The sequence below is a fragment of the Zingiber officinale genome, chromosome 7A (assembly GCF_018446385.1).
Source record: "Zingiber officinale cultivar Zhangliang chromosome 7A, Zo_v1.1, whole genome shotgun sequence".
In the NCBI taxonomy this organism is placed as follows: Eukaryota; Viridiplantae; Streptophyta; class Magnoliopsida; order Zingiberales; family Zingiberaceae; genus Zingiber; species Zingiber officinale.
In genome coordinates, this window is record NC_055998.1 from 110,748,425 (window position 1) to 110,764,471 (window position 16,047).

The 16,047-nt window shown below is 40.2% G+C and overlaps 1 protein-coding gene across 1 annotated transcript; it reads right to left on the reverse strand.

Moving 5' to 3' along the window:
- Positions 1-1,183: 1,183 nt before the first annotated feature.
- LOC122001998 lies at positions 1,184-4,440 on the reverse strand. The gene is made up of 3 exons (XM_042557012.1): positions 3,546-4,440; positions 2,350-2,518; positions 1,184-1,999 (listed from the first exon to the last, which is right to left on the reverse strand). The coding sequence occupies exons 1-3, from the start codon at positions 4,032-4,034 to the stop codon at positions 1,512-1,514; spliced, it is 1,146 nt and encodes a 381-aa protein (XP_042412946.1). The 5' UTR covers positions 4,035-4,440; the 3' UTR covers positions 1,184-1,511.
- Positions 4,441-16,047: the final 11,607 nt, after the last annotated feature.

Here is a 16,047-nt window from a genome sequence, read left to right on the forward strand (position 1 = left end):
GGGACCCCCTTTTCTTCAATAACTTTCTCCTGCAAGAAAAAGGTTAGTGCAGGCGATAGAAAATATTTTTACCTTTTAAAACAGAGTTAGCACAACGTAATAAAATATAAGTAGCAATTAGATTCTGTCTCTTCGAGAGCAAGATCTAGTCAAAGTCTCAGCTTAAGTTTTCCAAATGCACCTAAACTGAACCGATGCCTACAGTTCCCTCAACGGGGAATGCACCCTCACTGGATCTCTCCTCCAGTTGCTTACCTTCACTTACCACTTGCAATCACTTGACTTGCCTTCGACCTACCAGGTTTTTCTGCTAGTTGTCATGTTTGCAGACTCAATTGGATTTCAGCCGGTTGTCAAGTCTCACGGACCTAACCTGACTTCCCACTAGATATCGGGCTCCGCGGACCTATTTGGACTTCCCACCAGCTATCAGGTACCATGGACCTAACTAGATTTCAGCCTGATGTAAGATCCTTTAGACCAGTCAACTCCTGCACACTTGGTAGAAAGGTTAGACGCACACTACATCTAACTTTAACCTATTTGTCATATATCAATACCAGATTATTAGTGCAACCTGCACCAACAGTAAAAACTCTTGCATATTTAATATTACACTCAAGTTCTCATAGAGATATAACGATCCTTGCCAATATGTTATAGTCAAACCCTACAACACGAACTCTTACATATTTAAATTACACCTAAGTTCTGGAGATGTAGTAATCCTTACCAAGACATTACAATCAGACCCTGTAACGTATTTTTTCCGAGAAATAACCTAGCATTAGCATAATATTTAATAGATAAAAATAAAACTTAAAATATAAGAACAAGAAACTAACTGATATAATATGATTTGGAATCCTGGGTTCCTATTCCTGAGTTATGATTTATAAAATGGATCACTTATTGCAACACCATTATACTTTCTTCTTCTCCTCAAGTACCTGAAACCTCCGACAACACTTGCTATTACAATAGCCAACAAAATACAATAAAACAACACTTGTTATTACAATAGCCAACAAAATACAAATATACAATGAACAATTACAAAATAAAGTTTTCTTTTGATTATTTGTTGCTTGCTTTTCTTTGTTCAAGGTCGGATTTAGAACGCAACAACATTCACCCTAGAACCGCCCAAGAATCATGATCATATAGAAGCCTATACAAAGCCTTTAACTAATATCATTATATAAATTTAAATCTTTTCAATTCGATGACAAGTTCTCTAAATCTAACTTACTTACGAAGGTACCCAACAACAAATATTAGTGATCATGATTTCACACACTAAGAAAGGCCAATTCAAGTAGATCGAGCTCCTCGATCTTGATTCAAACTAATAATGTTCATAAACTTTTGAAGCATGTATATCGATCTCTCACTCAGGCTCAGCTAGCATTCGTCTCTTCCTCCCTCAAAATTGTCTCGCTTGCCTCTTCTCAACCCAACTTATTGCTAATTAATCTAAAAACGAATTAATCCACTACTCAGACTCAGACTCAGCTCATTGCCAAATCCACCACAAGCTCTTGCATCAGCAACCCAATGAGAACGCCCTCCAGACCCACCGCCACTTCCTCCTCCGCCGCCTCACATCTCAACCATCCATTCTCCCCCTCTTCTATCTCCCTCAGGCTCAGAGTCGTCGTTTCCCCATGGCAGTCGTCGGCGCCGCACCACCTCCCCCCTTCCATCCACTCCCTCGCTACCAAAATCAGTCGCCGTGCTTCCTCATCTTGTTGTTCTAGCCCCGCTGATCTCCGCCGCCGGCTGAACAAGCTGCAGACGAAGAAGTCCACCAGAAGTCTCTCCACGCTCGCGTCGAGCGAGCTGACCTGGCAGACGGAGGTAAAATCCTGCAGAAGCCTCCTCGCCTCCATGTCATCATCATCGCACGAGGCAAAGCAACGATCAAGGATAACCGGATTGGGATTCGGGAAGAGTTGGAGCCGTCCGATCCTTCGGAGCAGCTGCTGCGACTTTGTCCCTGCACGGAACCAATTATTGATTAATTTCACACTGAAATCCTTCAAATGCATTCATTATTCGCCCACGTTGCCAACGCTACCCAATGACACTAATTCAACAGCCTCATTAATTCAGGTGCAGGAGGAACATGCGCAAAAGCCAAATTTAAAGAGTTATAGAATTTGGCAGGTGGCGTTAATTGTGTCGTCGAGATCGCACGCACAGACATGGTCGAGTAGATTCCGGCGGAAAACAAGAAACCAAATCGATTTTCACTTGTGCTAGCTAATTACAATCAATGCACTAATATAATAACAATTTTTTTTCAAAAAAGAAAAAGAAAAAAAGAAAAAAGAATTAGATACATACTTTGCAGCTTCAATGGGGCGTGATGAAAGGAAGGCGATGATGCTTGATCCTCCTCTTCTTCTCCTTCGGAGGGGAATTCCATCACGGACAATGGGCTCAGTTGCTCCTTTTCCTCCTCCGACGAGCTGTGGCATTCCGGTGGCTCTTTGCGCTCTCCGTCCACGTCCGCCTTGTTTTATACGAATAATAATCAATCGCTCTTTCTCCGAGTTGACATTGAATAGTGCGATATAGCAAATATAATAATTAAATTAATAATATGGCGGAAGCAGACAAATTAAAATTCAAAACGCGCGAGATGTAGATCTCACTTTCATTCATTTTTTGGAAAATAAAACAGAATAGCATCGATTCGATCGAGGAGTATTGGACCAATATGAAATTTTAAGGGGCCGATCCATGGTTGCTTAAAAATTAATATGACAAAACAACGTTAATATTTTCTAAATTGTCCGATTAAACCACAAGACCAGCCATTCGGAAGATGCTGCCAAATTTCTAATTACTTGGCCAAGTACATACTTCACGTGTACAACCTCGCGGGTGTGCATCTGCTGATTGAATTCAAATACTGGAACAGAGTTCCAGTACCAGTACGGTGTGCTAAAACCCAGGCTATTCAAAAGTGATAAAGTTCACGGAACTCAATCGGCTTCCTCAGGTTGGTTCTTAAGTCACTGATCTGGAATCTCTCGGGGTAGAACGATAGGTAAAGTACAGAGTGTTATCTTAAATAGTGGGATTAAAGATCGGTTACTTCATCCGTGTTAATCTAAGCACGGATTGACAGAGTAAATCATCTTTTACTATATTAAGTGATATGGGATTAGCAGAGTTGATTATTATATGGTATATTAATAAATTTGAATAAGAAACAAATCTGTTATGTGATAGTTAATTTCAATTTTTTAATTTACTCAAAAAACCTCTCACGAATTCCATTTTTTTATAGAATTAATTAAGTACTATGAATTTAGACAGGATACAATGAAATAGATTAGAGAGTGATAAATTTATTATAATAAAATAAAAATTAATTTTCACGGTATTTATTATTCATCCCACTTTGCAAGGTATGTTTAGAAGGAGTGTAATTAATTTTAACTATAATTAATTAAATAATTAATTAAGTGATATGAATAAATAAAAACTTCAGCACGTAAATTATAGCTAGTAAATTGTGGCAAGTGTCTCACCTTTGCGGCCCCTGCCATGGGCGGGCTGTGGCAAGGACTCGCTCGTGGGGACCCGTTCTTGATTTCGTCGGAGAGGAAGTCCCTGTCGGAGTCGGTCATGACAGACCAGCTGCTGCAACTGCTAACTGCCGGATATGCTAAGCAGCAAGACTGCAGCACTTCGTCGTCGATGTCCTCCGACTCCGCTTCTGACTTCCCTCGCTTCCTCCAGAAGTGGATCTTCATACGCTTCGAGAAACTCCTGGAGAGGAGCCCGGCGCTGGAGGCCGAGGAGCCCGCGGTGTTAGAGAAAGGCAGCATTTTGACGACGGAGGAGATCCTCGTTAGGGCGCTGGCTGAGAGCTTCCTCGACAGCCGCCTTCTTCCTCGCCCGAGTTCAGAGTCGATAAGACGCCGCACGGTGTCGATGGCGTCGGGCTCGGCGCTGCAGGACTCGGACTCCCAATCCAGCTCCAGGAAATCCTTGAGCATTTGCGGTTTCCGCGCCATGGTTACAAATGGAAAGAAAAAAAAAAAGAGGATCGAATTATATGAGGAATTAGACGTACGGGCGCTTCCTTTGTATATATCAGGTGGGCATTAGCTAAGGAGATTTGGAAGTGGGATACGGAGGGAGTAAGCGAAAGAAGCTTATTTAAAGGGAGGAGGGTAGCGGTACTGGAAGAGGAAGGGGAGACGGAGCTTCGAGGAGATCTACAGACCGTGGACAAAACCGGGGAGACAACAGTGAGTAAAATAATGGAGATGAGTAGAAGGAATCCAGAGACAGAGCAGATGAAATGGCAGCGAGAGTAGGCACGCCGCTTCTACCCGATTTCCTCCCACTGCAGGGCAGGCGAGGCGAGGCGAGGAGGTGTGTCTTTAAATGTAAGACATCTTCGCTTTGCGACTTCTCCATACCCATCTGCACAACCAAGTGCGGACCCTACTATTTCTGTCTAATACCGTAGTAGCAAAGGTTCGAGAGGGTATCCAGTATTGAGTGAGTTTTCGCGGGTACACTCCACGTGTGCTCGCGTTCAAGCTATTTGACCCCCGCGAAAAAAGAAAAAAAAAGAAAAAACAAAAATTGAGGACGAAAAATACAGGACGATTCGAAAAGATTTGAATTTGTCGCATGCGGAGGGGTGTCCGGAGGACGCGTGGGCAAATGGCAGTGGCCCGACAGAAAAGGATCCTATGTTCTATGGCCCGCGCCGTCGGTGCGCATGCGAGATGCATCTTCCCTTCCCTCTGCGAGCTTTGGACGATCCAGATCTTTCTCGGGAATGGGAATTGGAGGACGACCATTACGAGACGCCCGTCCGTCCGTGAAAAACGAGAGGAAGAGATGCTTTAATTGTGGGGAAAAATAAATCGATAACCCTCCCCGGATCCCTCTTCAAAATTGTCCCATTCCCATATTCATCGAAAGAGAATAAATTACACAGGTCATTCGGTCAGTCTAGCGGTATGGGAGAGACTTTAGCACAGTATAAAATCCTGCAATTTAAATCAGAAATTTATTATGATAACTCCTCGTACAAATATCAGCACGGTTACTTCATGGAGAATTAGGATAGGAAAGATGCTTTAATACTAGTAGAAAGTAATTATATTAATAGTTCCTATCCTCCATCCTCAAATTAGGTAAAAAGAATAATGATGATGGGAATAGTTTATAATCAAGTTTTAGGGTCTTAAAATTTATTTGATAAGATAATCAAATCAAATTGAGCCGAGTTTAAAATGAACTAAACTTTTAAAATGATTGTTCAAGTTTACTTGGTTTATTTTTTATGAGCTTAAGCTTATTTGAAGCTTGACTTGAACTTGATTCATTTAGATGTTATTGAGCTCTCAATTCAAGCTTAGCTTGAGATTGATTCATTTAGATGTTATCGAACTCTCAATTCAAGCTTGTTTGATTGTTTGAAACTTTTAATTATTTGATTGGTTATTGAGTTTGATAATTCAAATTTATTTATTTATTTTATTTTATTGTTTATTTAGCATATTGATAAAAGTTTTATTAATAATTATGGTGTTCAGACATTATTTACAAACGTTCACGAACGTTAATGAGCTAAACACATATGTGTTCAAACATGTTTATTTAGTTTAACGAGTTGTTTAAATTTATTTGTTTAATTGATCTTGTGTATAGTAAACGAACATAAACAATCTCTTACTAAGTCGAACACTAAGTTTGTTCATCAACGTTTGGTCCATTAATAGCCCTACCAACGAAGAGAACCCCCTTTACATACCACCTCTCATAACATCCGTAATCATGAGATGATAAAAAATGTCGGGTGTCAGAAGATGTCGAGTAAGGGAATATGCACAGTCTGGGAGGCATACAGTCACCGTCTGAGAAATCTTCCGTTACCGAGTGCACCCTTTTCGTAACTTATGCCATTAATGTAGCGGTTGAATGAATATGTTCTCACAATGTGTCGGTTGATAGAAAGTATAGAGATACCTTCGAGGAATGTTTCATTCAATGCTCATGTAATAACAAAAGAATATTATCTGATAAACGGTTGGTATTCTTTGACCATATGGTCTCTTAATGTAAAGCCCGAAAAATTCCCGAATTTATTTTAGAATTATTCTATGATTTTTCTGGAATTTTTAGATATTTTTCCGGAATTTTTCGAGTAGCGGAAGTAGCAAAATAATTGGAACCGTAAAATAGCTTAGGCGGGAATCGAACCTGAGACCTATGGTTTACGGATAAGTTTAGTAACCGGTGTACCCAGCAGGGCCGTGCTGAAAGAAAGGAGAACCAAATATATTTATATTAGAGTTGAGTTCATTAAACCACTTAATATAAATTAAAAACTTAAAGAGGGTTTGGTTTATTTGAGAAGTTTGGTTCGGCAAAATCCCTCTCCACCGAAGCCCTCACGCCTCTCTTCCTCTCGGTTCCTCTCTTCTCTCGGCGCCCCCAAGCACAAGCAAAAAGGAACCTAGGGTTCCTTCCCTAAGGGTCACGAGAGCACCTTCCGGCAAGATCTTCGATACAAGGACGTTCCCCTCCGCGAGAGGAACGCGTAGACGCAAGCAGCTCGTCGAGAAGGTCTTCGTCTCCGGAAACCTAACGCTTAGATTTGTAAGAATCTTTGCACACGAGGTAAGAAACCCCTCACCTGCAGTATAATTGCTCTCGCTTGTTAGTTTGGCGTTAGTTTAGTAGTTTTACAGTTTTCAGTTATGGGGTGTGCTCTAAGTGCACACCAAGCATTCGGTAGAATGCCTAGTTCAGAAGGATGCACCAGTAGGCGTCCTAACAGCATGTAAAACGTATTAGAAACATTTTACTCAGTTTATTATCAATTATTACAGCTATATGGATCAAATATCCATTGGGTGGGCTCCCATAGTAGCCTCTAGGTTCAGATAACCTAGCTCTAGGTTCAGATAACCTAGAACAGCAAAGTAAAATAAAACAGTATTCAGTATTTTACTTTTATTCAGTTGGCACTGTATTTGGATCAGATATCCATGGGCTGGACTCCCACAGTCGTCCCTAGGTTCAGATAACCTAGTAACCCTGCTGGATTCGGAACTTGCAATCCCGGGTCTCGTAGGGATGCACGCACAGTAAGTACAGATGCCAGGGCCCCAGCAGCATGTTTAGTATTTTCATCTATTATATGTATAGTTTTCAAATTTGAAACCAGTGATGAGAACACTAATTTAGCTTTCAGTTCAGTTTACATGAGTTGAGTTCACGTACAGATTTAGAGATATGCATGATTAGTTCAGTTTCATGTTCAGTTATATGCTATGCTATGTTTCAGTTCCAGTTTATGCTTTGTATGATACCATGCCATGCCATGCTTGCATATTCAGTATGTTTCAAACAGCATGATTTAAAAACATAATCGCATCGTTGCATGTTTTAGTGAGGTAGATGGTTTCTTACTAAGCTTTAAGCTTACAGATACTATTCTCCTTATACTGCAGATACAGGAAAAAGGAAAATGGACTAGAAGTGGAGGCTGGAGGTCAATGCAGATGAGGATGTGTGTGTGGAACTGGAATGAAAGATCTCAGGGATCTAACAAGCTTTATTTATGCATTAGAACTCGTTAGCATTTACGTTCAGCACTTTCAGCTTATTAGTTTTGATATTTTCATTTTCATGCAATTTAGATTTGGAACGCATTGAACTATGAAAGAGTGTTTTAAAATGTCAGTAACCATGTTGGAATGTTAACTGCAAGTGGTTAGAATTTTTATTAGGCATTAGATAGTTTATATGTGGAGTTGGCATGACCCAGTTTCTGAATTCAGAATGTCAGGTTCGAAATCAAAAACCCTGATCGGTCAGCCGACCGATCAGAAATGGGTTGGTGCCACTGGATCGGTCAGCCGACCGACCCAGGCACGAACAGAGAGTTGACAAGGGTTATGGATCGGTCAGCCGACCGATCCAGATGCGAACAGAAACATAGGAAGTGCACTCATCGGTCTACCGACCGATCAGGGTACTCCTGGATCGGTCGGTAGACCGATCCAGCTACGTCCAGCGGCGTACACGAAAGATGGCCACCGATCGGTCTCCTTGACCGATCAGGGACCATCTGGATCGGTCGGTAGACCGATCTAGTTGCGTACAGAACGCAGCAGAAGCACGGAGGCTCACTGATCGGTCTTCCGACCGATCCAGAGGGTGCCTCCGTGCCAGTATCAGCTGGAACGATCTGTGAATCGTTCCGATGGCTCAATCGACTCACGGATCGGTTGAAATGTCTGATTACAGCTAGCAGGACATCCAAGAGGCATAGATTGTCTCTCCTAGCATGTGTACAACACTTAGGTACTCTTAGAACGTCAAGTTAAGACTTCACAGTAATTAGTTTAGCAAATTTTAAATTAGCTCAGTTTTTCGCACAGTCAGTACAGCAGTATTATAGCGATTCGCCTTACAGCCTAGTCAGTAGAAGGCGGGTCGTTACACTTAAAGATGTCCCGACCGAATATTTAACCGACCGAGTGTATATATAAAAGTAGAATACTGAGTATGGTAGGACGTTTGGCTCTTAGGGCTGCTAGGATATATGTCATATAATGTCTTGTATGTTGGTGCAATATCCCTAGGTCAAGGTTGACCTGATTGATTAAGCTTGAGTTGGCTCAAGCTTGAGTCTTGATGGTTGGGTTTCGATATTTGGCAATACATGGAGATTGCAAATACAATCATCTGATTGGGGAGATTGTTGATACAATTCCCCTCTGGTCAAAGACTGACCAGTTAGATGTGAAGAAGAGTCAAGTAGGTCAAAGAGTTGACCAGATACTTGACTGGGAAAGTCCTAACTGGATATTAGGCAGGTGAAAGACTTGGTGAGTGAAGCTAGGCAATTGAGAAATCCTAGTGAGTGAAGTCAGGTGATAGACCTAGTGAGTGAAACTAGGCAGTTGGAAAATCCTGCTAAGTGAAGTCAGGTGAAAGACTTAATGAGTGAAGCTAGGTAGGTGAAAGTCTCGGTGAGTGAAGTCGGACAGTGGGAAAATCCTGGTGAGTGAAGCCAGGTGAAAACCCTAGTAAGTGAAGTCAGGTGAAAACCCTAGTGAGTGAAGCCAGACAAATGGAAAGTCCTGGTGAGTGAAGCCAGACAGATGGAAAGCCCTAGTGAATGAAGCTAGGCAGAAGGAAAGACCTAGTAAATGAAGCCAGGCACGTGGAAATCCAGGTAGGTCAAGGTTGACTAGACACCTAGTGTTGGGAAGCCCAACTAGGTCAAATGATTGACCAAATACTTGACATGAGGAAATCCAGATGAGTCAAGGTTGACCCAACATATGGTGGAAGTCCAAGTGGGTCATGGAGGGCCGGACACTTGGCACAAGACGATAATTTCAAGTGGGTCAAAGTTGACCGGACACTTGGCATGAGGAGAAAAGTCCAAGTGGGTCAAAGGATTGACCGAACACTTGGTGAAGAAGTCCCAGCAAGTCAAAGTTGACCAGATGCTAGGCAGAAGGAGTCCCAAAGTTGACCGAATGTTGGGTTTGGGAACCTTGGACTTGAGTTTAGGCAAGTCAAGGTTGGGGCAATTGATCAGCTGATCGATTGACCAAAGCCAAATCAATCAGCCGATCGATTAGGAGAGTGTTGCGACAAGCAGCGGCCTCATCGATCGGCCGATCGATTGAGAGCAAATGTCAGGAGCACAAAGAGTTGGTCAATCAATTAGTCGATCGATTGGGCAACGCCAATCGATCAGCCGATTGATTGGAGTTGGTTTTCTCGCATGATCGCAAGGAAGCTTGAATCGATTAGCTGATCGATTCAGGTCTTATTCTAGAGAGCACAAAGGAGCTCTAAATTGAACAGATGATTGATTCAAGCCTCCCCAATCGATTGGTCAATCGATTGAATTGTGACCGTTGCGAAGGAGGCGTCGAGTTTAAAGCTTTCTTCCTCACAGCGACTCCAAATCTCTTCCTCTCCACTTCTTGCAATCATTCTCACAGATTCACGCCAGTTCTTGAAGCTTCTTGGAGCAAGTTGTTGCTGCACTTCCAAGATCAGGAGGTGTTCTATACAAGAAGGAGAAGCAAGCTAAGGTTTCCCCATTTGTGTAAATCTGGTAAGATTTGTTATTGTATAAGCTTGTTTTTCTTTCTTCTTATATTGAGAGGTTGTACAAGACTTCTTCACCTTCGGTAGTTACCGTAAATAAGTGTTTTCATATTGGATGAGTGAGTAAGAGTCGGATCCTTGGATTAGTCACCTCTTCTTGAGGTGGATACCAAGTAAATCCTAGCATTAGCGTTGTTTGAGTGTTTTCTGCTGCATATCATCATCACGAAGTAAGCAAACGAAGCGTGACGAGCTATTCACCTCCCTCTCTAACTACAAATCGACCCTAACACTATAACTCTGATTAACTTTATACTCGGCTACCTATATGTAGGATAGGGGAATGGATAGTGAAAGCTCATATGTTTGACCGACTACATATTAAGTTGTACTCTGAGAGTTAAAGCTTGAATTTCCAGGACTCGGCCGAACATATTCCCTGCCGGTCTTGTGGAAGGCCAGTCCTCCCTTAAACTCGAGTGGATAATGGATGGTCGGATATACACTGAGTACCTTGGCACAGGAGTAAAATGCTAGGTCCTTCAGATCTGGCCAAGCTAGGGCCGATCGCCGGTCGTCCTTGGATTGGGACATTAGCACTAGGCGAGGAGCAAAAGAGGGTAGCTACCACCTCTCCTTGACTTTGACTATCATGTCACCTTAACTTTGACTTCCACATTGTTGGTGCGGGAAGCATCCGACAATCGAACCTGTGTTTTTATAATATCAAAGGATCCAAAGTTAAGTTGTCTTGTTATCTAACAAGATGTATTGAACTTGCAGGAAAGTCCTAAGTTGTTTTAGGCAAAAGTCCTAGTGGATTCTAGGCAGGTGGAAAACCCTAGAGGGTGGTAACCTTAGGCAGAGGAAAACCCTAGAGGTGGTAACCCTAGGTCCTAGGGGATGGTAATCCTAGGATGAGGAAAACCCTAGGGGGTGGTAACCCTAGGGAGTGGTAACCCTAGGCTGAGGAAAATCCTAAGGGGCGGTAACTCTAGGTAGAAAGTTCAGTTGGTCTGGAGGACCAATCTAACAATAGGTAAACTTTCTTGAGAGGAGTAGGTGAGGGTGCGTTCCTCGAAGAGGGAGCAATAGACGTCGGTTTGACCTAGAGTTTCAACGAAACTCAAAGTCTGAACCAGACAGTCAAAAGCTATCATAATTTCATATTATATGTATATTGTTTTTGCCTGGACTAACTTTGTTTTGCAGAAAATAAGGGCTGGAGAAAGTTGGTCCAAGCGCTTGAAACTGGTCGGGGTTCCCTGAGTTGGTTCGGGCGCCCGGAGTCGGCCCAGGCGCCCAGAACCCAAAAGTTATTGCCAAACTGATGTGGTGTGCGCGGAGTGGCCGAGCCACATTGTCCAAGCGCCCGGAACTGCCTATAAAAGTAGCCTCGACCAGAAGCTTCAAGACAACACAACGAACGACTTTCGCTTCTTCGAGCTGCTCAGAAAATGTCTCCTCAGCGCTCAAAAGCTGCTCCAACAACTATCACGTTGAAGATCCATATTTTTGAGTTGTTGGTATTCTTTAAAGTTTTAAATTACTTGTAATCGATTATTGTACTTGTACTTATTTCGATTGACTAGTGATTATCCATCGAAAGCACTCTCACGTACGGGCCCTGGAGTATGAGTCGCCACATGCTCCGAACCAAGTAAATCTTGGTGTTTGCGTTGTTTGTTTTATTTTCCGCTGCATGTTTTACTCTAAACAAACGAATTAGCCACTAGCGCTATTTACCCCCTCTCTAGCGCTTTACGATCCTACACACATCATACTGGGGTCCACGTTTAACACCCCGTATTACTCATCATAGACGTCCTTCATAATTCATCCAATGGTAGCAAAAGATGGAATCCGCCACCTCAGCAACCCCACACGGTCGGCCGCACAACCATTTGTGAGGAGGTAAATCAGAAAGCTGTAGTTGGCTAGTGCAGGGAGGACTTTTTTTTTTTTCTGATTTTACCGAGATTCAAACCCTTACATTATGATAGTAACTCTACCCCATACTAACAAACTCAACTCTATCCCGAGACCTTCATAATTCATTCAAGATTATAGGAAAAGAGATAAATTATCGGATGCATGCACATATTAATGTGGCAAAAGGTGATTCGCTCGCCTCTAGCGTCCCCGCCAATCCGTCCCTAGGCTAACACAAAGGTGGTAAATCACAAGTGACTACTAGCTATTAGTGTAGTGGTCAAGGTATGAGAAAAGACATACTCAAATACGTCGAGTTTCAACCTCATAACATAATGTGGTAACATCCTATGTCTTATCCACTGTACCGCCCTGAGGGGGACTACATGCGTATATTAATGTGATAAAAGGTGATTCACTCACCCTAGTGCATCAGTCAACCAGTTCCTAAGTCAATATGAAGGAAGTAAATCATGAATAACTATTAGCTATTAATATAATGATAAGACATGAAAGAAGGCATGCTCAATTATATCAAATTTTAACCTTATAACTTAATATCATAATACTTTATATTCTAATCATCGTACCATCGCGAGAGATAAACGACGTGCACATATTAATAGTGGCAAAAGGTGAATATGCTTGCCTCCAGCGCCTCCGCCAATCCGTCTAAAGTCAACACGGAGGAGGTAAATCACGGACGACTACTAGTCTTTAGAATAGTGACTAGCACATAAGAAAGACATTATCTCGGCTTTGCCTCGATTCAAACCCCAGATCGTATGATGACAACACTTTATATGCTAGCCACTACACTTTGCTGAGGAGACGACGTGCACATATTAATGGTGGCAAAAGGCGAATACGTTCGCCCCCAGCGCCCAGCCAACCCGTCCCAGGACCAACATGGAGGAGGTAAATCACGGACGGCTAATAGCCTTTGGAATACTGACTAGCACATAAAGGAGGTTTTTACCTCGATTTTACCGAGATTTGAACCCCGGACCTCATGATGGCAATATCTCATGCGCTAGCCATTAGACTTATTCGAAGGGACTCTTCTAAAAAAGAGACAATTCGATATACGAAACTCCCGCTACGTGACATCCTAGGAAAGGATACGTGCACATATTAATGTGGCAAAAGGCGATTCGCTCGCCCCCAGCACCCCCGCCAACTCGTCCCTAAGCCAACATGGAGGAAGTAAATCACGGGTGGCTACTAGCCATTAGTGTAAATGGCCAAGACATGGGGGAGGTTATGCTCAATCACGCTGAGTTTTAACCCCAAAATCTCATATAACAACATCTCATTTCTTAATCATCGCAGCGCCTCGAGGGGACTACGTGCACATATTAATGAACTAGCTGGAAGTAGTTTTAATACGCAGAGTTTTAGCAAATTGCTAAAACTATTAAATAAAAAGTACAAATAAATAGGTAAATAGTGCTGCAACCTGCTCGTATGATTAATGCAACATAACAAAACATAACAAAAAAAAAAAGGTGTAAACAAAAAGGATGCACTTCCAAAATTCGTAATAGGTATTGGTCGGTAATGAAAATTATAAATTATTGCACGCTCAACTACTCACGCAATAATTAATAAATTGGGTGTTCACCGCAGGATGAGTCAAATTACCAACTAGTGGCATACAATGGCTTGACCTATTAATAGACTCGAGCATAGTGGACCGGTTTAAGTCATTTGGTACTTCACAAAATTTCAACTCTTAATTTTAACTTTAAAAGTCAATTATAATTCATGGTTCAAAATTATGGATATTATCATTAAGGTCATGCATGATTCAACAGTTTATGATTATTATTTATATTTTTTTTAAAAAAATGCATAAACTTAATGAGTTATTTTATAAATAAAAAATTGAGTATGATAGAAAAATAAAATAGTTTCATATTGAAAAATTCAAACCGAATAAATTGGTTTATAAAGAATCACATCATTAAATATTATGGAATACAATAAATTTATTTTAAGCAAAGCCTTTATTTGTATTTTTCAAAGTTACTTAACATTCAAGAATTTACATTTCTAATTTTATATATTTTATTTATATGTTTTTTCTTACAAAAGAGACGCCAAAAAATTTATTCTTTATTATTTTTTCCAATCCATCTATCCGGTCTAGCAAAGCATTTATATCTCTTTTCCTAGGATTTCTCTCTAATTTAAAATTTTTATGCCCTATGTCGTCACATCCTCCCTTGGATATCATGCTTTTATAATTATTTTTATCCTCACTGTAATAATTATCATAAACCACTTGACCTTTACTTGATACTAATGATTTTCAAATATATCTTTTGATTGAATTTGCATGTCTATATAATTTCATTGTGGGATAAATTATATTCTTTAATAAATTATTGTTGAATATATAATTCAAGTTAAATGATCGTTGTAAACTAAATAAGATAGATGTTGGATAAATAGAAATAATATAATAAGACTAAACAGCGATATACTAAAAGAGCTGAATGAGATGAACAAATGAAATGAGTTGAAAGTGAAATAGTCACATATTGAAAATTTTAAAGCAAACGAATTAAAAAAATTCATTGTTAAGTCCCACATTAACTCTAATATAAAGGTGGGATAGTCCCACATTAGAAAATTATGACAAATAAATTGCTGTATATTAAATCACATTGTTAAGTCTATTAAAATACTATGAATATTATTGAATAAGAAGACTTTAAAAAAACTTCATTGTTAAGTCCCACATTAACTCTAATATAAAGGTGGGATAGTCCCACATTAGAAAATTATGACAAATAAATTGCGGCATATTAAATCACATTGTTAAGTCTGTTAAAATTCTATGAATATTATTGAATAAGAAGACTTTAAAAAAATTTATCTAATGATTTAGACGGATCATTTTAGCTGTTGACGTGGTTATGATTTTGGATGGCTAATTATGGTTACAGCCTGTTGACCTAATCATGTTTCTAGGCCAAGTCTTGGATTAGTCTAAATAGCAGTTGACCAGGGCATATCAGAGATAGATTTGTATAGCAGAAAACAAATGAACCAATCAAGTCAAAGGTTTTTAAATATGGTAATTTATTAAACAGCGTATTTAAAATTTTAAATTTATTAAAAAATACATGTTATTTTGATATTTATTGAAGGACGTACCTTTTAAGTGCACTTCCCATTTTATCCTCCTGACAATTTGACTTTTTCTATCATTTGTCTTTTTTTCTACTATTTTTCTCTCCTCTTTATTCCCGCCTGTATATATAGGCATACGTAACATATGAATAACATTATATAGAATTTAATTAATTTTTTAATAATATTTTAATACATTTGGAGAAGTTAAAATAAACAATGGATAACATATTTAAATACTTTGTAATCTCAGAAATTCACTGGAGCTTAAATAAGTGTAATAGGAGCTCTTTATGTCCATAAATAGGTTTCGGTCAAAATCCACTAATGAACCTAGAGATATCAGATTGCACTCATTTTAGTTCCTATGGATTTCTAGGGTTACAAGGAGTTTAAATATGCTATTCATTATTTATTTTAACTTTTCAGAAGTATTAACTGATAGATCGTTTGAAGCGATAGAGAGGGGGGGTGAATATCGCTCTTTTTAAAAATTATTTCTTTTCTTTTATATCAAAGTCGTGCAGCGGAAATAATAAATGAGACAAGGTTATTTACTTCGTTCGGAGTTTAGCTCAACTCCTACTCGAAGGCTCGCGGTCCTTGACCGCACCGGTGAGCAAGACACTATAATCCTTCTTTCCGAAATTCTCGGAAAGAAGTGAATCGTACAATGGAGCAAGATAGTAACACACTACTATCTTGCTTTAAAAGAAATTACAATGCAAGCTTTAATTAAAATATACCGACAACGAAATTGTAGATGGAGCTTAGGTCGGCACTTTAGGATGCAGTAACTTGCTGAGCTGATGAAGATGAGTTGTTCACAGAGTAGGAATTTTTTATCAG